Raw genomic sequence first — 24311 nt, 5'->3', positions numbered from 1 at the left:
AGTACTCTAGAGCAGTGATTCCCAACCTGGCGGTCGAGACCTTCTAAGGGGTCACAGGATAAATTTAAGGGGTTTCTGAGATGATTAACATGATTGGAAAAAAGAAAAAAAAAAATCTGCTGTACAAATTGTTTATTTTATCTGTCTCTTCTCTAATCTTTGCTTCTGTATTATTAAATACTGGATAGTTTTCCCTTTTTATGCTATTAAAGACTGAGAAGGGTTGTGTCTGTTAGTTGCCTGCATGAAACCGGTAACAAGTCCAAGGAGTCATAAGTAGACATAGCTTTGTTTAAAAGGATCTTGAGTCAAAAACGTTGGGAACCTCTGTTTTAGAGTGAAGACTAAATGAAAGAAGCAGAGCAGCACAGCTTCAATGACAGTCTATCTTGTCAGACCATTGTGTCAAACAATACTTTCTTGAAGCGGCATGATCTTGCATCAGAACAATCTCCTAGATGCAGTTTCTCTAACTGTATATTGAGCCATTATTTCCATCCAGCTAATTCTCCAAGCGACACCTATGATGCTGTGAACAATGGTTGCTAGGAGATTGTGACTGCACATTGAACCAGGTGTACTGGTGACGGGAAATAAGTCTCTGGTTTGAAAAAATTGCTCTGAACAACACCTGAGAACAAGTGCCTGAAGACAGGTTTTGTGGTTGATGAAGCACATTGAGTCATCACCACCCTCCCAAGCCTGACTCACTTTCGACTCGGTCAGTGTTCACACTTCCCAACCGCTACTGTCCAACAACAGTGACTATGGGCACAACTAGAATTAGGAAATGGAGGGGATAAGGCTGCTTTTCCTCAGTGAGACTATTGTGTGGGCTCAGTTTTTTTGGTCTCCTTTTGGCCTCGAGTTGGAGAAATTGGGTTCAGTTTTCGTGACTAACTGAATCTGTGACTCGCTCGTGGCCAAATCTCAGAAGGGACTCACCTTTGCAAAAACAAGCTGGATCTGTTAGACTTCTAAAGGCAGACCTGCCATCATTTTATCATGACGGCTGTTCCAACACATGGTGGGATATCGAGACCGATGCTAACAATAATGTGTGGTGATCTGAATTAGTGCTTTACCTTTTCACCTCGCTCCCCCATTTCACCCTGTTGGGAAAGAAAGCAGAGCATTAGACACAGAGAAGCTCAGGGGGAGTTGGGTTTAGTTGGACAATTATTGCAGCCACTAAGGGTCAGATTGTATCTGGGGTTAACTTCGTGTTAGATTATGGAAATTCTATGGCTATGCTATGGCTGTCTTTTCCCCAGACAGACCCTGAAGTATCGGCTTTTTTTTCCCAGTATTTTTTAAAACTTCCAAAGTCATTACAACAAGTTGTCAAAATTAACAGGGTAGAATCCGGATTTTAATGACATTTCACGACAGTTTCATTTAATCAAAACCTAAGTGTAGGAACCAATACAGCAGTAAATTACACGTGGATATCTGCTATGAAGGTAACATGTTCTTACTGATATACTGGCAAATACAGACCATGCTGAATGAAAAAAAAAAAAAAAAAAATCTGCTGTACAAATTGTTTATTTTATCTGTCTCTTCTCTAATCTTTGCTTCTGTATTATTAAATACTGGATAGTTTTCCCTTTTTATGCTATTAAAGACTGAGAAGGGTTGTGTCTGTTAGTTGCCTGCATGAAACCGGTAACAAGTCCAAGGAGTCATAAGTAGACATAGCTTTGTTTAAAGGATCTTGAGTCAAAAACATTGGGAACCTCTGTTTTAGAGTGAAGACTAAATGAAAGAAGCAGAGCAGCACAGCTTCAATGACAGTCTATCTTGTCAGACCATTGTGTCAAACAATACTTTCTTGAAGCGGCATGATCTTGCATCAGAACAATCTCCTAGATGCAGTTTCTGTAACTGTATATTGAGCCATTATTTCCATCCAGCTAATTCTCCACGCGACACCTATGATGCTGTGAACAATGGTTGCTAGGAGATTGTGACTGCACATTGAACCAGGTGTACTGGTGACGGGAAATAAGTCTCTGATTTGAAAAAAATGCTCTGAACAACACCTGAGAACAAGTGCCTGAAGACAGGTTTTGTGGTTGATGAAGCACATTGAGTCATCACCACCCTCCCAAGCCTGACTCACTTTCGACTCGGTCAGTGTTCACACTTCCCAACCGCTACTGTCCAACAACAGTGACTATGGGCACAACTAGAATTAGGAAATGGAGGGGATAAGGCTGCTTTTCCTCAGTGAGACTATTGTGTGGGCTCAGTTTTTTTGGTCTCCTTTTGGCCTCGAGTTGGAGAAATTGGGTTCAGTTTTCGTGACTCACTGAATCTGTGACTCGCTCGTGGCCAAATCTCAGAAGGGACTCACCTTTGCAAAAACAAGCTGGATCTGTTAGACTTCTAAAGGCAGACCTGCCATCATTTTATCATGACGGCTGTTCCAACACATGGTGGGATATCGAGACCGATGCTAACAATAATGTGTGGTGATCTGAATTAGTGCTTTACCTTTTCACCTCGCTCCCCCATTTCACCCTGTTGGGAAAGAAAGCAGAGCATTAGACACAGAGAAGCTCAGGGGGAGTTGGGTTTAGTTGGACAATTATTGCAGCCACTAAGGGTCAGATTGTATCTGGGGTTAACTTCGTGTTAGATTATGGAAATTCTATGGCTATGCTATGGCTGTCTTTTCCCCAGACAGACCCTGAAGTATCGGCTTTTTTTTCCCAGTATTTTTTAAAACTTCCAAAGTCATTACAACAAGTTGTCAAAATTAACAGGGTAGAATCCGGATTTTAATGACATTTCACGACAGTTTCATTTAATCAAAACCTAAGTGTAGGAACCAATACAGCAGTAAATTACACACGTGGATATCTGCTATGAAGGTAACATGTTCTTACTGATATACTGGCAAATACAGACCATGCTGAATGAAAAAAAAAAATCAAAAAATATCAAAAGGCAACATAAAAAAAATGGCAAAGAGTTTCCAAAAGTTAAAGAGAAAACAATGTTTCCTTGATTGGAAAGAATGGAAAAATAAATTGTATAAATTATTTCAAAGAACAAAATGTGACATGATTGCTACGAATTTACAAGAATAAAAGCACACAGAATTTGTGTGCACCAGACCTTGGCTCCGGGGATACCGTCCAATCCTGGGATGCCCACATCCCCCTATGGACAGCATAACATACAGACAGTGGCTGTATTGAGTGTGCTGTTTTAGCAATGTGAACTCCGATTTAAGGTCAGAAGATACAAAAAAAAAAAAAAAAAAAAAAAGGCTTTACGTTGTCTCCCTAGATATAGATAACCTTGAACCTTAACAGAGGTTAGGTTTGTGTCATATGTGCACAAGTAGACTTTTGCAGGACAGTTGATAACCAAGGATTTTCCACTTGTTAATGTACAGCTACCATGACACAAGTACCATAAAACTCCAAAAAAGTTCTAAAATGTAAAATATTAGCACCACAAACTGAGTGTAGAGAGGATAAACAAGCTGATTAAAAGCTTAATTATCTCTGGTTTGGTCCTGAGCATGAGCAAAAGAAAAAAGCCAAGTCCAACAAATGAATGCCAGTTTGCTGTTAGTGTGAGTCTGAATCCCTGCTCTCTGCAGTTCTAACTGAGAAACCAACCTCAGTCCATCTGTGGCCAAAAACAATTAACCTACTGACCTCTGCAAACCTACCACATCATTAGCTTTTTAGAAGAGTTGCGGTTATTCCTCATCCCAAGATAGACAACTTTAACCGGGTGATTCAGATTAATGTAGCCAGGATGGAAAATAAGGCAATCTATTATTTGGATTAAAATACCAGTCAATGGGCTGCTTAGAAAAGGGCTGTATTATGAGGAAAAACTGGGGTTACTGTATATATCATTCCTTTTTCTGTCTCCCTATCTAATATTTTTCATTTTTGAGTGACTTTACCAAAAGACCTTGATGCTTTGTGATGTACTGTGCGTGAAGCATTTATAGGAATCTCAGTGTGTATGACTTGTGTATAGGGAGTGCCCCCCTCCTATACTACACACCAGCAGTGAAACTCTCTCATAAATGCGGGAATTGTATATCATCTATCAGCTCACATATGGGAGTCATTGCCATAATGATGATGGAGTCTGATTAAAAACTCCTAAACTGGGGCTGATAAGGTTTGCATTAGTGATCATCCCCTTTCAGTGTATATCTATGTCAGATCAATATAATGTCTGCAAGTCAACCTGCCACTGCTGGCAGGGCAGCTTTAACTGCTTCAGAGTTCAACTTTCTGCATGAGTGACACCTACATACCATAACAGATTCTGTTTTATAACTGCATTGCACAGCATTGGAGTTTTATTTCATGGGTGCTGGCAAACCCCACTCTTTACACAAGTATGGAATTAGGCCTTCAAGTTTTCACTGTCTCCAGAGTCAGTATGGCTTTGACTTCAAAATGAGACTTCTTTATTCTGGTTCCTATTACAGCCATACGTGCCTCTCCGCTCGTATCTTTACAAATGCATGCTTGAGATTAGAAAGATGGTGCCTCCCAAATCATCTCCTCATTCGTTCTTGTCACTTGTACCATCGTTTGCTCTGGAATAAATATGCTTTTTAATTTTTCCCTACTGTGAAACACCTGCACTGTGTCTTCCTTATTCAGTTTGAGAATGAAATACAGAAATGAGCTAAGAGTGTGAGCAGATTCACAGGCAGCTTGAAACGTTACTTTGTGGTTAAGCCTTTAAGATGAAGCCCAGGGGATTTCTCCTGAATAGGATAGCGGTTTGAAATTGTCAGGATGCGTGGCAGGACTTCTCTTATATTAAAAGTGCAACATATGGCCAAAAAGACTATGAAAACTCTAAGTGTGTTAAAGTTAAGCTTTTGAAGATAAAATACTTTCAGTTGTGGATGGAAGTTAGCTTCTGAACTTTTTCACTTGTGTTTTTTGTGACGGAAGCATTATAGCATGTTCAGAATAAATTTAGAAGGGCTGCTCAATTTAACTGGAAATGTTTAACATTTTGAAATTGTTGCAGTTTTAAAATATCCACCTGAAGAAGACAGCTACGCTGAGTTTTGAAACTTTAAAAAAAAAAAAAAAAACAAAAAAAAAACGTAGACATCACATTTCCCTTGCAAATTCTCCAGTTTAATGAAAATTAGTCTGGATAACTAGTTAACAGCCTGAAAGAAAGGTGCAGAAATTTGTACCACAATCCTCAACTGTGTTGTTTTGTATGAGCTCACCTTTAGTCCATCAACACCTGGGATGCCAGGAGGCCCGAGTGAACCCTGGAAAATAAACACAAAGGTCTTTAGGTGTCACTGCATTAAAAAAAAAGGAAAATGTATTTCACTGGGAAAGAAACTGAAAGCAGGGGACACTGGAGTCATGGTTATCAAAAATTTAAATAAATATATTTGACAATGCACTTTGTATTTCTACCTGCCTACACAGTGCCTGAACCATCTCCCAATAGACCTGACATCCAAAAGAAACATAAAGCCATATACAGAAACAACACACAGCACACGCAAACAGATGTGGAATTAAACGGCCTATAGAAGACTTCCCAGGCTGTCCTGTCTACCGTTCCCAACCCCACTTCTGCACATACACCCGGTGTGTGTGTGTTGATCTTACAAAACCAGGCCAGAATAAATACTGCATGTCATATTTTAAGATCTGCTAGGTAGGCAGGGGGGCAAGAATGGGAGTTGAGAATAATTCTGTTGAGCTTTAAACTGAGAGAAGAGAAAGTTTTTAAAAAGCCTTTACAAATTCTGTAGCTCTTATGTTTGCATGTACTCCTATGAGTCATAAAAACAAGATGAATAAAACTCAGAGGCTGTACCAAACATTTTTTAAAGAGCTTCTCCTCTATGCATAGTGGTTTGCTTATGTTGGCTATTGGATCATTTTGGGTCTTCTCTAATATATCCGAACTATAACCGGGAACCTATTCTGGAGTAACGTGGGAGGAAGGAGAACGGAGAGTGGATCACATTAAAGGTGGGAAAGTTAATATAATATATTTTTTCCACCTTAGACAAATTCAAATATATGATTCACACTCAACTTTAGATCATGTAATGACACCAAATCAATCACCAAGGTGATGAAGCTTGAATAATTGTTGACATGGCCCCTCTGCTAAACACAGCACTCCACCAGCAGCAGATCTAACTGAGCAGCCTCGGGCCACGCTTATGAGTCATTAACATGGTGGTGTGTCATCATTGACCCCTCCACACACACCCCCTCCTACACCGACGGGAGGCCTTGCCGACAGATGACAGGGCAGACAGGAAGTGTCTGATTGGGTTACACTGAACAAACACTGGCAGCTACCTGATGGCTGGATAAGGCTTACATCTGTTCCTCACATCAGAGCAGCCAGGGACCAGGCAGCCTGTACCACAGCAATTAGCTCCAGGTTCTCTATTCTCTGTCTCTCTCTTTCTCTTACACTCTCTATTTCCCTCCTCATGTTTTCTGAGCCTTAACTCTCCTGTTGTCCATTTACTTGCACTGACATTTGTGAAACTTGTGCAGAGTTACTATCAAATCCAAAAGAAATTCCCTGTTGGTTTATGTTAGAAATTGGATCAAAAACCAAACTAAGGATAATAACAGATGGACTGAGAAAGCACCTTTTAGGGGTTAAAAGTATTTTTTGATGTATTTTTTCAGTAGACAACTAAGTCAGGGAATCTCATTTTATTTAATTCAAAAGAAAATTAAGAAGTACCAGTGGAACAGGAAATTTATATTTTGCAACTTACCTTCAGCCCTTGTGGCCCCTCAGGTCCCTACAAATGGGAAATGAGAGAGAGAGAAAGTTAGATAAAGAGAACAAAAAGACTCCATGTCAGATGAAATAATATGATTTCCACAGCCAACGTGGTCACAGCAGAGACTGGCAAGGCTCTGGTGGGATTTCATACAGCGAGCACACACCCTTCAGGCAGAGCAGAATCACAATCAATCCTTTGTTTTATTCTTTGACAAAGAATGAAAATCAACTCACTCTGTGCCTTGTTTCCACTGAGCTGCACCATAAATATGAAACTCTAATTACACTAGGAATAACAAAATCTTTATGGTTTTAATCTTTTAGGTTAACCTCTTTCTTTATTAATTTAGCAACTGTAAAAACTTGTAATTTGACTGTTCTACATTCTATGTCTATAACCCAACACAGATTGGTTCATTACCTAATTGGGCCAATAGTTGGAAACCCTTACAAAGTTTATGAGTTAGACAGGGCAAAAGGGAACCACATCTTTAACTGAGATTTAAGTCAGTGATAGATGTGTCTGGGGGGACAGTTTCTATTTTCAACCTGCTGTTAGGTTACCACAGAGAAACTGGAGGTCATATTGGATCGTCAACCTCCTCTACCAGGACCTGCTTAAAAACAGCAGGACTGCTTTATAAAGAAAATGAGAGACCGAGATGAAAGTTAAGTCCTTCCATGTTGGCTACACCTATACTCTGAAATATTGCAGTGCGCACTCAATTCATCAACACCTTTACGCCTGGCTGTTATGACACCTCATGTTGGCCAGCTTTTTTCTCACTGTCGGCTCAGTATCCTAAATGGAGCCATTTGGCTCATCACGTGCAGCTGGGTCCAGGCCAGGCAGACCTTATGCCCCACAAGCCTCTACAACAACAACTTTCCTAGCTTTATTCTTGTTGATGCAGTATAACTGGCAAATTTAAAAATTTGGTCCCCCAATGAGTGTAAACGGTTTATGTGCCTGTATGAAAAAGTAGCCAACAAGGTTGAAGAGTTTGACTGTCAGAGCAGATTTTTGTGAAGAAGTGGAGCTTGGTGGCAGCAACACGTGTGCCTTGTGGCCAAAGCAGCAATGGATGTTTGATTTAGCTACAAGAACCTTAATAATGACCAATTTTCTGTGAACAAACTCTTTGTTCGATCTTTACATATCTTGTTTAGTTTCTGTTGATGAAACAAGGTGATCACAAAGTGACTGAAGCTCAAAACTTTCCCATTCTCATTTTCCATTTAAAAAAAAAAAACAAAACTAGCTTGTGAAAATGCTGCAGCAACAAGTTCTCACATTTATAGAAATGGCCCACACAGTTGCAGCTCATTTATAGTGCATTCCATCTGCACTTACAACAAAAACCTCAATGAACAATTTTCATTATCCCATCCAACCAAGAAAAAGGTTTTCCTCCTGCTTGCCTTTAAAAGCCTTTGTTAGCTATCCTCAGTAGGGTTTGGTAAACATCTTTATGACCCACTAGGTATGTGAGAGCATGTGCCACTCGCCTGAGCGCTAATTAGCTTGGCTACATCTGAGAGCATTCAGGGGCTACTGGCTGAAAAGGAGAGTTTTCAGGGAGTCAAGGACCCTTGAGGAAGTCTTGGTCCTGCCTCTTTTGTTCTCAGCTTTGGGCCCTGACATTGCTAGAAAATTTTAAATTGGGGATAATTTTAAGATCTTCATTAAAAAAGGTAATTATTTCAACTAAAAGACAGCACATGCTCAGCATATCCCACCTTAGCTCCCTCATTTAGCATTCATAAAGGGGAAGAATCCATAAATATCCAATATCAACAAGACGCCTATTGAAGATGAGCATCCGAGCACAAATACAAAGCGTTACGTTTAGCGCTTTCATTCATGACTTGGAAATGACAAATAATGAGGCAATTGCCAGGTCAATTCCCACGCTCAGTATATAGTTGAACCCTCAGCCACTTGAAGAACTTCTTGTGTGCGCAATTCTTGCTCAGCATTTAAAGGAAAAATATTTGGGCTGATCAAAACACAGAAAAGCGAAATGTTGGAGCTTTGGGGTACACATTAAGAGCTTCTGTTCAAAGCTCCTGTTTCACTTACAAAATCTTTGAAAAGGCTTTGCAGTATTATACTGTTATTTACATTCAATTATGGTGCTTTCAGCTTTTTAAAAAAATTATTTCATGATAGGCTGGGTCTTAATGTCTTAAGTTTGGCCAATGTAGCTGTAGGTTAGCATAACATTGTGCTTGCCACCATTATTGCAGAGATTGTGGACATGTGTGCTTATTTAAACCATGTACATGACTTTTCATTTCATAAGACCTTTCAGTCAAATGAGCTTTACTGCTACTGCATCTGTAAATGACACTGCAGGCAGTGAGAATACGGGACATAGTGTAGGCCACCCAATCAACCTAAAAGTTTAAGAAAGTAGAAGCTCTGAAATGCAAAAGACATTTCTAACGGATTTTTAGTCTTGACCTTAATTTGTGTCATCACATAACTGCAATAGATGGGTTGGTTAATATTACATGTGTGTGTGTCTATATATATATATATATATATATATATATATATATATATATATATATATATATATATATATATATATATAGACACACACACACACACACACACACGAGTTAATAGATTAACTGATTAATAATTTCAGCTATAATCTCAAACAAGTAAAAAGAAGAAAAGATTTGCACTAGATTTAGCCAGTGGCTAATTTCCATGCAATAAACATGACCTAATGACCTCAGTACTAAAATCCTGGTTATGGCCTTGCCTATAGGCAGACAATAAGACCCAGGTTGTTAAAAAAAAAAAAATTAAAAAAAACATACATAAAAACCTTTCCTTTAGAAGATAGATTTGCTCCACACATGCTTTTCTCATTGATGTTGACATTCGCCATAACGTTGTTGGAGACCAAGGAACACGTCCTAAGCCATTTACTTACAGCTTTGCTCCTCATGTTTGGTTTCACATTAAAGGAAAAACCAAAATATTGTAGGTATGTCCTCATTATATGGATATATTAAGAAAATTAGATCCCAACATGCATGCCTGTTATGAATTATAAAATGAATAGGATGTAAATGCGGATCAGTTAACTTCTGGAGTATAATCCGAAATAACACCAAAAAGCAGCTGGAGGAGGTTTTTTCAGTTATGGATGGAACACTCCATACAACACACCACTGGTCTTCCATATTTAGTCTTTTTGAAGCAAAATTAAGTCCCAGATGAAAACTGTGTGCAAGGATGCAAGCCACCTTTAGAAAGCTGAAGACCCCCTTAATTTACCCCGCAGATACCTAATGGCACTGATGATTTCGAATTTAGTGAAAATACCCCCCCCTCCCTCTTCCTTGTTGCTCCACAAGAGCTTAATCCTTCTAACCAGCACCATATGTCCTGGAAGGATGTTGGAAAACTCTGGAATCTGCTTTTGCCCCTTTAACAATAGCATCTACATCAAAAACGCTGTGTCAAGTGGGCGCTAGCTCCTAGAGCACTGTAAAAGCAGCTAAAGTTGGTTAAGGAGCAACCTCAGAATCCCTACCTTGAGCTCAATTGTGCAGATCTGAAAGTGCTGATCACAGCTTGTCCTTTCAGCTCGCTGCACAAAGTGGAGCCTATTGGTCTAGTTGCTTATGCACATCCAATTCAAATTGATTTTCAAAGGCCAATTCAAGGGTGTGGTGTTGAGTTTCTTGATGGAGAATTTCATTTTATTCCCTCTCCAGAGACTTAACAGCCCAGATCATCATTTACAGAAAATTTTCTCTCTAATCCATTATCTTGTCTTTGCTTTTTTTCTCTAAGGGGCAGCAAACAAACTGATGTTGGCTGCAAAGAGAAGCTCTGAAATGGCAACTCCACTGTGTTTGAGCGGTCATGTCAAACCTTTTTACAACCTCCGGGACATGCTCATCTAATGCTGCTTTACACTGGGGGATTGATTTCCAAATGATGACATTACTCCTTGTTAAAAGTACATTAGTGTCAATGTTGAGTATATACTCATGAAATAGTATGCCTTATTTCAAGAATTAGAGTGAGCAGCCCGTATTTCCTTTTTTTTTTTTTTTATAAAACTCTGAGCGCCTCTTGAATGCGATTCACCATTCATCTCTTGGAGAAATACTCCAGCGGCTGTCATGAGGAGTTATGTAAGCACTGGAGACTTATGGGAACACACCTGTGACCATCTATTTCAAATTTGACATTCATGACATGTGAATTTTGAAAAAAAAAAAGGTATCAGTACAAAGTGCGATAATGGGTAAAAAAAAATAAAAAAATAAAAAATTTTAAAGCCAACAAAAGCTGAAACTTAAGCAACATAAAAACTTTCATAAAAGGGTAGAATGTTAACTAACCTGAATATGGATAGCAGCTTAGCTTTAAACTCCTCTTACTCTCTAGTTAATGTGTCTTATTTACTACATAAGCCTCGCCATCCTTTATTTTTGCTGCCCATTTCTTTCCATTCCACCAAAGTTTCATTCCACTCCACGGAGACGGTCCGAGGAGATGGAATCACAGATGAAAGCACTTGATAACACCTCCTCTGTCAGCTTCACTTACCCTCCCCCCTGCACTTGTGAAAACTGACATCACCAAATGTTTTCGTATGTCCCATTTTCCAACCTCTCTCACTCTGGAATTTGACTTGACCTATTCAATATAGCTTTTATGAGGAAACTTTAATCAAATGCTTTATTTGTTGAACACCACAAAAAGTATCCAGTTGCTGTTAACTGGAACAGCTTGTCCCTACTGTATAAAGAGTTTTGTGAGAGAGGTATCATAAAATGTATCATTAATATTCACCATAGTATCCATAAACCTCTTTATGAATCTCATAAATTAAATGTACATTTAAAAATATCCTAAGTGGCAGCATATGACTGCTTTGTTACTTAAAGACCCCCCACGAAAAAGAAAAAATGTGGGGGGGGGGGGTTGTTATGCACACATGCATAACATGTCTGGCCCTGCATATAACCCCCCTCCCCCATACACTTTGCTTAAAAAATACTATCTTACCTTTGGGCAGAGCAAGGGTAGCTGTTTGACCCTGTTTCCAGTTTTTTTTTGCAAACTGAGTAAGTGTATTTCCCAAAATGTCAAACCATTTCTTTAACAAGAGTTCAAGCTAATTGTGCCCCTCTGTGATTCCAAAAGGAAAGGTTTGTGCTTACCATGGGTCCTGTTTCTCCAGGCTGCCCTGGGTCACCCTATAGGAAATACAAAATAGTAGTAGTAGTTAATGTAATAGTTAATGTAAGAGCAGTGGGTTAAGTCTTCTTTGAAACGTTGAGAACATGCATGGAATTTTCAAATGATCATAAACACTATTAAGAGTAAAACATGTCAAACTGTTGGTTAAAAACACATTTTCCACATCATGTTTGAATTCCCCATTATTTTTAGTGTTCAACAGCCACTATGGTGCATGGCAGCCAGGTTGCCAAGTAGAGCTCAGCATTGTTCTGCTCATATACCGAATTGGCTGGGAGGTATTTATCATGCTGTGCCACCTGCACCTTTCACTGTCCCTGTCCAACAACATTGTTCTAGTTTCTGCTTTTGGTTCAGGCCTGGCTCTTGAATGTTGGATGTTCCTACAGGTCTCGGGGTAGAAATGAGGCATATGCGTGTCCAGATTGCTATGCCAAAGTCATGCTTGAATGTTACTCCACTTCTGCCTCTTTGTGACATTTACAAGACAATTTTTGCCACCCTCATTCTGAGTGATTCATGGCAGGGGAAATAAATCATAAGAGAAATAAGGCACCACAGTAGGAGAAGTTTAATTTCTTGGAAAAACAACTATTGCAACTGCAACTGGACTGAACTGCAAACAATAATCATCAAAAACATGGAAAGAAGCAGATAAACACCACTTAATATTTTTGCAGTCCCACTGTGATCTCGGCCAAGTCACTAAAGATAAGCTGGAGCCCTCGGAAGGTTTTATGGCTGAACATAATTGACAGGCCTTTTCTGTTTCTTCTTTTTCTCACAACAGAGTCCACATAAATTAGTGTGATGCTAGTGGCAGGCTTAGACATTTTAAATTTTACTGTATAATGAAAACCAACCAAGTAAACATAAATCCCTACAGTAAAAGCATTCCTTTCAGGAACACATTCATGTTTATCAAAAGACATCAGGGCAATGAACTGCCATGTAGCTTGTCTATTCTTCATTAGATAAGTTTTCATTGGTATAAACCCTTCCGGCACTGACTAAAAGTCATATTGGATGCGAGTGCAAAAAGAGTTTAATTTGTTTTATTCTTAATGGAAACACTGCAGCATTTTTTAAAAGGAAAAATACAGGGAAATTTGCTGATCTAGTTCCATTTTAATTACACATGACTCCAAAAGAAAATCTTTGTTCAGATAAACAAACTTTCCAGATGTCAGGTGAAGATCAATACTCACAGGTAGACCAGGTACACCCCTGGGCCCATCTTTGCCTGTGTCCCCTGGAGGCCCTCTTGGCCCAGGAGGGCCCGGTGGCCCTGGAGGCCCGGGTGGTCCTGCTTGCCCCTGATCTCCCTATGTGCCAAAATAACACAAATCAACATCATTATGCTTTGATATTGTTGGATCCACTGAGACTGGAGCCACTGCAGTCAAATGATAATGAAAAGGAGAGTAGTGAAATGATCTGGTGGGTGGCTATGGGTTGCCTCCATTCATAACATGGAGGTGAGTTTGCATTTTGGATCTTATGGCTAAAGCTAGCATACAACATTGAAGATGGAGCTGTAATCGTTCTGATTTATAACTGAAAAATTAATCCCTTAAAATGCATTCATTTCTAAATTGATCTCACAAGTTAAATTTGTGCATTATGGACTGACAGAAAAAAAAATAAAAAAATAAAAAATAAATAAAAAAATCACATTTGCCAGTGTAGAACTACAATAATCAGGGTGAAAATTTACTGAAAATGTGCGGTCCATTATTACAGTGAATTCTAAGAAAATATTTAGCACACCAACTTGCAGGGAAAGTGCTTTAAGTAGTACCAGGACAGTAATTCATTTTACATCAATAAAACCTTGTTTTCTAAAAAGAATTTTTCATATTTCCTTTTAACTATAACAGAAGAACTATAAGAGTGCATGTGAAAGGTCTGTCTGACGGTTTGCATGCAAACTGCAGAATGGCCGGAGAAAAAAGTGATTCGGTGAGACTTGGCACGGTGGACAGGGAGACGAGTGAGGCCACAGCCACTACCTTAATCAGCCGCCGCTTTATGAGCTGCTGGTCAGCGGAAAGAAAGCCATGATTGATCTTAGGGAAGACCATCTGAGCAGGTGTGTGAGGTCAAGAGGTCGTAGGTCAGAGGTGAGAGAAGGTTGAAGAAGGATGAGGTCCCAGAAGAAGAAGGAGGAGGAGGAAGGCAAATGCAAAAAGAAACAGATTTTGTTAGAAAGGCCTGTGTTCATGAAACCCGGTCCAGCGCCTTCACACATGGGGGGAGAAATCCACATTTTTCCAGCACAGAGGTGGTTTGCGTCGGAAGTCTGGGCTTAGTTTTTGGAGCCAGGGCCCATAATTACCACCTCAGGGGTGCGAGGGCGCCACAGCGGGTTCACAGTCCCCGGAAAAATGGGAATTTCTCCTCCTCTGTGAAAGCGCTGTCGTCATCATCATCATCGTGCCTGCTGCTAAATCAGACCCCGGGAGCTGCACACACTGACACCAGCGTGGTTGACCCTCTGAGTTGAGGTTGATTTCTAACCTTGTGCCTTTCAATGCATGCATTATTCTGCTTGTGTCCATTGGTATTAAGTGGCTTCATCCATTGCTAAAACAATCCCGAAGGCCAAATTGGTGGATTGAAGGATTTGTGGTGAACCATGGGCATGAGCTTTAAAAAAACATTTTGCCACTTTAGTTCATCATCGAGTATTCCTCTTCCATTCATTTTAGCATCAATGGACACAAGCCAGACCATGTCTTGGTTTCAGTCCACCACATATTACTGAGCTGTAAAAGGCCACCTTTGCTTTCAATGGGAGACCTGGCATGTAGGGTGGAACAGAAATCTCTTGAGTGAAAGACTGGTAGCGGCAGTGTGGAAGGGGATAATGATTGACTGGCTGTGATTAATTAGATGGGATTTTTCCTGTGCCTACTCTATCATCGGGCTTTGAGAAAAAGCAGCCGACAGTGATTCATTTACTCCCAGTGTGTACCGCAGAGGGGTCAGACTGAGCAGCTAGGCGGCACCACCACCGACAAACCTTGACAGTCAGGATCTGATTGCTGTGCAAAGCAGCCAGCGTAGGGAGACCAGGCAATCCCTAAAGGGACAAACAGCAGAACATGGCACAACACACGCATGACATTCAAACACTGGGTGAACAAAAACAGTTAAAGGAGGAAGGAGATAAGCATCCTACTTATAAATATTGTTTCAAATTTGACAAGTAAACTCTATAAAATCTGGGATTTAAAATAATTGTCTAATTTCCTTTGCTGATTATCAAAAGCCAACATCGAATTTAATCTACCAATTCATTTTGAGGACCAGACATTTCAATTAAGACATAAAACATGACCAGCATTTAATTTTAAACATTCACGACTCAAACAAGTCCATGTTTATTCTCCACCATAAAACTGTGTGCACGGGTTCACTGGGGCCATCTTGTGTACTGTGTGTTTCAGTTTAGCTAAGTAAGCATTTCCTGTTGTTTTCTTCTAGATATACAGAGAGAACATTCATTGAGATGATTTTCCTAGAACAGACTTTGCGCTATAACATGCTGGTAAACTGAGGAATGGGATTGTTCTCAGAGTTTTGGTGAAGATCACAGGATTGAGATGTTCACTGGAAATTCAATCAAATGGTTTCCATTACCCTAGTCAACAATCTTTCTGACAGATGCGATCCACTCATGAAAACTGAATTAAAGAAGAAAGCATTGGGTCTTCTGCTTGCTAAAAGGAGACAATGATTTATAGCTGAATATTAACTTTGATTTGAGTCCATAAACATTGACATAGCCTATCGTCAGCTATACATGGTTTTGAACATTATACCCAAATAAATGCACCCCATCAAGTTTTATTCTTCTTGTGGATATTTCCCATACGTTGACATATACATTTTTATTTTATTGCACTTTCTTGCATGCCTGTCGATCAAGGCCTTTGATATTGACATGACTTTTACGTCACAATGCCATATAAATGTCCACTGAAACATGAATTGACTGTTTACTAAATCCCCTAACAGTGGTTGTCCAATCATAGTTCAGCAACGGTAAATAGGCTGGGGAGGTCTTTCAAGTTTTGGGTCAGACAAAAACAATATACAGACAAAACAATATACATGGGTCTAAAGAGTTTAGAGGGTGGTGTCCGTTTTCAAACCAAAAATAGGAAAAATGGATTAAACGGTGTGGTTGTCTGCTCTAATGTCAATAACAATCATTACCATGTCCAGCTAACTAGCCTACTACATTCAGTAGTAACTTCCAAAGTCAAGGAGCACATCATTAACTAACTACATTAATTAATAGGATTACAGGTTATACTAACAAAGGAAGTATCCACAACTAGCACATCCACTGTGTAGCATTTCCTCAGTGTATACAAGCTGGTCCTAGATGTTGGATCAGAGGTTAGGATAATGTTAGCAGCTCTGTTCTGTCCCTTATTTGATTTGGGGACGTTCACACTCCAGAAACACTGGCCAACCTTTCCCAAGATAGCGTTACGCTTGCCACACACACAGGTTCGTCCTCATCCTAAATGCGTTTTCCTCTGTAACGCTGAGAATAAAAACATATGGCTTGAAAATATGAATAAGCACTTAAGCTAAGAACAGAATAACAGCCTGATTTTATATTTTTCTTAATCATACAAAGAATACTTATAAGAACAACCTCTCAACTACAGTACAATAAAAATAACACTTATTTAGATCATCAGCTGGTGATGATACTGAAATTCTGCCAGGGACATGAAGCTTTAGCCACAGTCGCCCAATATCATGCATCATGAATCAATTGCATAAGATCTCTTTTACAAATTCTATTTTTTAAATGAGTCACACTGGAAACCAACGCATGGAGCTACCGTCAGTTTAATTAGCTAGCTAACAAGAGCTGATAAAATAGGGAAAGGGATCAGGAAAAGTTGTCATTTCAGATGGCAAAATCAGCAGTTAATGGCTAGAAATTGGAAGATTTTCTTTACCATTGTATGAAATCAAGCCCAATTGTTTAAAAAATTACACAAAATTTTGACAAGTAAATCCTGAGGCGGTATCGTTGTAAACCATGTTATTAGCTGTGTGAAAATGGAAAGTCTAACAGTCATAACAGTAACTTAGCAACAGTAACTAAGGGAGGCGGGACTTAGAAGAGGAACAGGCAAAAATTTTACCATGCTGGTTGTACAACGATTGCATATTTTCTTGTTTATATATATGCTGCATGTTTTGCTCCACTGTAAATAATGGACCTGAATGAACTGAAGAAAGTTTTTTTCAAATACTGGCACATTAACATAAACATGCCCTGTACGAGATCAATCTTCCTTTATATTGAAGCTTAGGATACAATCTGGCCTATCCAAACATGGATTTGGTGCCATCCCTCTGGTTTTCCAAAGATAATTCGAAAAGCATGGCTCATTAAGAAAATGGCTTTTAAGGCAGGCTGATTTAATTCAGCCCTGCTGCAGAACACAGCAATGGATACCCTTACACTGCAGACAATAGCCATGCTGTGTGTAACTGGGATTGAAGCAAAAATATTTCTCAAGTTATTTTACAACCTCAAACATCTTGAGGACAAAGAATGAATACAAGTACTGGATTATGGTCAGTGGGTGTGGACCATAAAAAGAGTCAAGGCATGAAAATGTAGTTTGGTGCATCTGCAGGCTGGCACACTGCTTTCTGGGTTGCTTTTACAACCATTTTGATACATATGCTGGGGACAGACTGGAAAGAAGCTGCAGCCAGGTCAACAGCATGTTGACAATCTTGCTGACCAATTTGTATTTGAAATGTGGAAAAACCTAAATGATTAGTTGACCAAAAACCAGTGGTTTGATCTTTCCCTGCAAGAGATGAGAGAAAGAGGAGAAAATCTCGACTAGGTGTGGGTTGGTGCTCACCCTGCATTGCCTCTGCGCTGATGTCTATGTGTGAGAATGATAATGACATGGCGGTTGACAGAGAATCCTAACCATTCACAGATTGCTCTGTTTTGCTTTTCTCCTCCAAAACGGATGTTGGGTATTTGGTGAGGAGTTCTATTGCTATGTATTTGCCTGCAGCGAGATTACTTCAACTGTAGTAAACAAAAAGCTAGATATGAGGACAATCAGCAACAACTGTTATAGGACACTGGCCAGAGCCAGCATCTCCCTGACCACAGCAAACACACAAAACATCCCAAGTAACTACAAGCTGTGGCATTTTTTGAGTATCTATATATATGGATTACCAACTCTGCTTACAGATGTCTGTAATACATTTAAGAGTGGAATAATACATTCAATTGAAGCCTCAGATTGGGTATCAGTCTTAAATTTATCTCAAGTGAAATTAATTTAAGGCTTCTGATTTTATCTACAAGCAGCACGCTGTAAAACTCTTCTTTGTTCATGACTGAAAAGTCAAATGCTGGAAATTACATAACCACAGCTTCTTTATTTTGGAAGAACACTTGACAAACTGGTCAAATCCCAAGATGTGAGAAATAAAGTACTGGACAAACGGGCATTTTTTTGTGAAATCTCAGGAATTTTTCCTCTCACTGACCCAGGAACTCACCAACCTTTCCTTGACAGCTGTAGATACTGCCATTCCTCAAAACGACCACACACCTTTCTTGGCGATACACATAGCCAATAACTTCTGTTAATTATATCCCACCAGTGGACCTCGAAAGGTGGCTGACCATTTGTTTGTCATAACTGACCAATTTATTATTTGTTGCTTGGTTAACCTTTGACGTTTGGATGTGGCCATTGACCCTCAGGGTCGACAAATGGCTGACATGTGGGGAACAGGCAGAGAAGTGGGCGTCTGTGAGGGAATTCTGCCAGCCATGTGGCGATTCTTACACATCTTTAGCCACAGAGGTCAAGAGGTTCTGACTTGACCCCTTGACCTAACTCTAAAGACTTACATACATGTATATATATGCAAACACAAATAGTCTGTCCTTTAAATGATTCTAAATTTAAATCTGTTTAGATTTGATGTAATCTGGAAGACTGCGATGCGTAGCGGACATATTCTTGACATGCTCTGTTGTTTACATGTACCTCCATATGGGTTTAATCGACTCTGCATACAACCATTACTGGGCATGAAATGAGTCTCATTTCCAGCCAGATAGATAGAGTCAAGGTCAGGCAGCACTTGTCCTGTTATGCCTTTGCTTATTAAGGAAATATTCCTAATACTGTTCCACTACATTTACCTGCTAATCTAATGTGCAAAGTCAATATGCCATTCTGGGGAGGTAATATGATTGGGTGGTGAACCTAGAACGCTTTCATGCCTCTGTAGTCCTTTATATGTAACCGTAACAGCGTGTTAATTTATACCTGTTAGGGGACAATTATGCCTTAATTGGAAATTAATGAAATACTATCTTGAAGTGGACAGTTTATTTATTTACTCTGTAAGACGAATGACGACCTGGCTGGTCCCTGTTACAACTCTGTCAGCCACACTGCTGTTCCCAAACCATAAATCACTGAATTGATGGAGACAGATGACTCCATTTCCTAGGGTAAAAGGGTACAAATTATGGGCAAAACCCAAGAAATTATAATCAAAAAGAGGAGAGTTTACTCCAGTCAATCTGACTAGAGACCAGAGATATTTCCTTTTCTCTGTTTGCAGCAGTTCAATTCTCGCAACTACAAGCATTATCCAATAGTTTTACATCATTAAAAATTAACTAAAGATTTCACAGAGCTGCTTGCAGATCTTGCGAAAGTGTGAAACCACTCGGAGATCTGGCTGTCATTTTAGGAGTGCCCATTTGTAACATTAGATGTATCACTCTGAGACCACTAATCAAATTTCACAGGGAAGGTCACTTGTATTGACTTCCAAATCATAAGAAATGCGGTGCTTTGACGCGCAGAACTGGCCCAGAAGAGAGCTGACAAAGTTAATCGGCAACCATCTAATGTCTGGGTGGGCGCCAGGACTGAACTGGGATCAGATCCACTCGGGAGATGGCTGGCATTCCAGTGACAAGACAGACCTCTGTGTTGTTGTGTTCACTTGTCCTTGTGCTCTAACCTCTACATGCTCTCTGCCCTTGTGGAAATCAATTACAGGCATTCAAAGTGACTTTGACTCCATACGATCTACTCCTGATGAAGACAGCAGACACAGAGGAAGTGAAAGGTCTGTGTATGTATGTGCACATGTGACCCGGTTAATGCAATCTAGTTTAAACAAACCTGTGCAATCATAGTCTGTTTTTCAAAGAAAGCTCATTTTTTAAGCATTATTTGAGAAAAATGAGGGCTGCGCTTACTGTTGGGTGGAGATAGAGTAATTCATTTCAGAGTCTGTCAAGTACAAAAAAGCAATCACATTATCATCATTTAGAAGCTGCACTTTGATAGAAATGTCAAACTACAGAGCTGGAAATGATTAAAGCTCTGAATACACCATGTCAATGTTGAGAAGTGAAGTGAATCACAAGTAATTATAGAGACAGAGCTAGTTGGCTTTTGATTATAGTTGAGATTGAGCAGATTTCTTCTACTGATGTGCTAAAGCTGGTACTTATGTTCAATTTGAGGACAAAAGGTAAAGAAAGGCCTTTGCATATCGAAAAGTATACCACCCCGTGCCTTCCAAGGTATCTTGCACGTTTGCCTGCCCAGTCTTGTGGTAGGAATAAGCAGCGCTGAAAAGCTTGTTGTATTTGGCCATATGGGAAGAACTCTATCCCAGGAATTTCATGCATCTCAAACCTTTTGCCCACAATTCTGATGGGGGAGACACACACAGTCACATTCGTCAACTAATCACAAGAAGTTGGAGTAAACCGCATACCCGTGGTCCCTGGTCGCCTTGATCCCCCTGCAGAAGGCAAGAAAAAGAATTTGTCTTGAAATGCAAGGGTCGAAGACACACACATAGGACAAGAAGAGACTCACAGCGAAATCACTGAGGCATAATTCAGAACACATTGATAAAGAAAAATAATACAGCAACCCTCAGCTATTCATTGTGGTTGAGAGTAAAATCACTTATGATAACAGGGACTGACATGAATTGAGTATGAAAGAAAGGGAAAGAGAGCAGTGGTATGAGGTTTGGTGGGTTTGGTGAGGGGGGCTGAGTGTGGGCGAACTGCATTACCAGGCCAGATTTTACGCCCCAGAGATCTTTGGCTGTCTGCCTTTTTTGGGGGTAGATCTCTGTGGATGGAATATGTTCCTGAAGAAGAAAACGTTTGGTTTCAAATCAACCTGCGTGTTGAAGCCTGTGGGTTTATCACATTAGAGTGAAACTAAACCAAAAGTACACTTTTGTTTGTAATAAATGAAGGAAGACCAAATGCTGGACCTTAATATGTCTAGAATCGGATAACTGAACATCCTTAAACCATCTGATTTGATGCGCTCCGCTCTCCTGTTAGCTGAGGTACAATTTAGCCACAGCAGTAAAATGAGCTGAACAACTTATCACACATGGATGGAAATTTTGCTCATACAAACTTCAATGCAACGCCTGAACAATTTCAAATAAAACAGCTCCCGGAATTTTTGTAATTTTTCATTGGGCAGTCTCTCCAAAACTGGATTTAATGGGAAAACAGTTGTGAATGGCCACATTGATGCACGCTTTATTCATCTTGGGTGGGAGGATAGAACACAGTTGTTTTTCATTTCATTAAACTGCAGATGAACTGGTTCACATGAGAGGCATGAACATGCATCTATTCAGTAAGACTGGGTTATTCATGATGGTCATAACAGATGCTCAACAATCATTTTAATCTGGTTTTATAAATCATGATTATGACTTCTATTATTTGCTTTAAAGGGACACCAAATTAGGGAGAAAAAAAAAAAAAAAAAAAAAAATCACACTGTTCATTCATGACGTTTGTCAACGCCATTCCACAATACACACAACCAGAAATCATCAGTTACCAAAGAGACATGAAAAATGTGATCATACGTTTATCTGTGTTTGATTTTTTGCTATGGTTAGCACTCTTACTCCATTTCATTTAATTTCTTGTTTTTTATAGCTGAATGATCCTTTAAATATAATGGGTTGTTACTCAAGTTGCTTACTTCACACAAAACGTGAATAAATACTTAATTTAGTCATTGCTTGCTTGTAACAGGCCTTGATCTTAACTACTAGCCTTTTAGAAGTATGCACTTTAAAATCTAACAGCCAATTGTTTCCGTTATACGTGAATTCAGGGACTTCATCAGCTTTGGTGTGAAGTAGGGGACTTCATGTTTTTAGTCTTTCAAAGCAAAGCCATGGGCACACATTTGTCCCCGAGTCCTGCAGACTTATAAAGAGACAGTGTGGTTATTTTGCATGCTCCACTGCTGTTTTATGGATGAATGCTCAGTGAGGCATTTAAGGGCTTCAACTCGCACTCTGGCTTTCAGTCATTAATGTTCTGTGCTGTGGATTTGTGAACGACAGGAGAATTTAAATATTCAGACTCCGAGACTTTAGATCAGGATTACTTGAATGTGAATTATAGCAGAACTTGCCAAATGAAACCCTTTATGGACAAATTAAGTGTGAGAAAAGCAAAAACAAAGACTTTTATTGTCTTGACCTTTAAAAGTGTATGAGGGTGTAGATACTAAAGACTGAATTTCAACTTTCTTAAAGAAATAGTTTAAAATTTTAGGTAATGAGAATATTCACTATTGTGCCAAGAGTTAGATGAGAAGATTGACACCATACTTACACCTGTACAGTATATATGAAGAGTAAATATGGAGCTAGCAGCTGGTTAGCTTAGCAAAAAGACTGGAATCAGGGAGGAAACGCCTGGCTAGCATGGCTTGGTGGATTTTGTTACCTTCAGAACCAGGCTAGCTGCTTCCATCTGTCCACCAGTCTTTGTGCAAAGCTACGCTAGAAAAGAGTGGCTCTAGCTTTGCATACACACATAACCGTCATCCATCTTTTGACTAAAACTCTCCAAGAAAGCAAATAAGCATATTTCCTGAAATATTGAAATATTTCTTTAAGCACTTGAATAAAATATATGAGCAGATCACCAGGACACCAATGACTATAATCAACCAATATATAAAATTACTCACCTTTTCACCCTTCGGACCTGGAGGGCCCTACAAAGAGAAAAAAAAGAATGTTTTAAACTTTTTTTTTTTCTCATTACAACACATAAATAAGAGAAACAAAAACAAATGATGGTCCATGTGAGTTAGTTGTAATCATTCTGGTGCCATGGTACACTTTGGTCAGATACAACACTCCAAGAACAACTGTGAAAAACCAGGGTGACCAATCATGTTAGCCAAGAAACAGAGATGATAAACAAGACCTGAGTTTTGATGAAACCAGCATTGTGCACTTCTTGACATCAGTTTAAGCTTTGGATTAAAAAGCCCTGTCACATACTGGGAACTGGTACCTTATGCACTGTAGACAGCTGGGCTTATACAAACATACAATTAAAACAGAGAACAGGCCCAAATCAAGTCCATGTTTACTTGGAGGATCAAATCCAGCAATCTCTAACCAAGTATTGGCAAGCACGATTTAAAAATATGCCCCGAACAAGAGAACACTTCTTATTTTTCTTTGTCTTTTAAACACTGCAGTTTTTGTGAGGCAGCTTTGCATCCATGTCTGTCAATCAGCAGGCAGAGTGCTCCTGGGTGGGCTCAGCAACAAATTATGGGTGAAGTAGAGGATTTTACGATGACATGTGCATCTATGCGCCTGAGCCTAATGAGCTTGCGTTCAAAAACAGCATTTTTAACATTGAAGTTGAAGGAGTCCAGTCTTTATTCCTCTGAGGTTGGACTTTTGGAAAAAGCTATCTTTGGAAAAATCAGTATTAGGTCAGTGTCAGCAGAGTGACTAACTGACCACCCTCTTAGCAACAATACTCATCAGCCTTTGGAGAAACTGAGAAAGATTATTCTTCCAGTGCTAATCTGTATTTCACTTGAAAAGCTATCTGTCAAATATATTGGTTAAATGAAACTTCTTTTTTCCTGGTCATAGATAAAGTAAGTGTTTGAGAGCAGATCTGAATCCTCTTCAATCACTTCAAAGATTTGGGAAACTCATCTCTTCCTCTAACTTTGTCACTACTTTTGTAACTGCCAGGAAAATGTCACGTATGTCCTCAGGTAAAACGAACAATCTGTTCATCTGTCACCAATACAGCTGTAGTTACAGCTGTGCATGGACGACTTTTCTAGGATCCTACTGGTTTGTTTCCAAAGATGTCAGAGACAAAGAAAAGCACACCGAC

At 39.5% G+C, this 24311-nt stretch overlaps 1 protein-coding gene across 10 annotated transcripts in view; it reads right to left on the bottom strand.

The window, feature by feature from the left end:
- Positions 1-24311, bottom strand: part of LOC120797560 (collagen alpha-1(XXV) chain) — a 144225-nt gene that overhangs the window by 29017 nt on the left and 90897 nt on the right. For 8 of the 10 annotated variants that reach the window (XM_040141328.1, XM_040141327.1, XM_040141331.1 and 5 more), the window contains 10 exons: positions 23128-23154; positions 20870-20896; positions 15060-15119; positions 14047-14118; positions 13243-13359; positions 11995-12030; positions 6782-6808; positions 5243-5287; positions 3127-3171; positions 2500-2526 (listed from right to left, as the gene is read on the bottom strand). In XM_040141328.1, the coding sequence (XP_039997262.1) occupies positions 2500-2526; positions 3127-3171; positions 5243-5287; positions 6782-6808; positions 11995-12030; positions 13243-13359; positions 14047-14118; positions 15060-15119; positions 20870-20896; positions 23128-23154 (483 nt within the window). The remainder of the gene's footprint in view (positions 1-2499; positions 2527-3126; positions 3172-5242; positions 5288-6781; positions 6809-11994; positions 12031-13242; positions 13360-14046; positions 14119-15059; positions 15120-20869; positions 20897-23127; positions 23155-24311) is intronic. The other 2 variants (XM_040141323.1, XM_040141326.1) reach the window with 2 other exon arrangements.

The sequence above is a fragment of the Xiphias gladius genome, chromosome 12, assembly GCF_016859285.1.
Source record: "Xiphias gladius isolate SHS-SW01 ecotype Sanya breed wild chromosome 12, ASM1685928v1, whole genome shotgun sequence".
Classification (NCBI taxonomy): domain Eukaryota; kingdom Metazoa; phylum Chordata; class Actinopteri; order Istiophoriformes; family Xiphiidae; genus Xiphias; species Xiphias gladius.
Note: the sequence above shows the minus strand (reverse complement) of the source record. Positions and strands in the feature narration are given on the sequence as shown.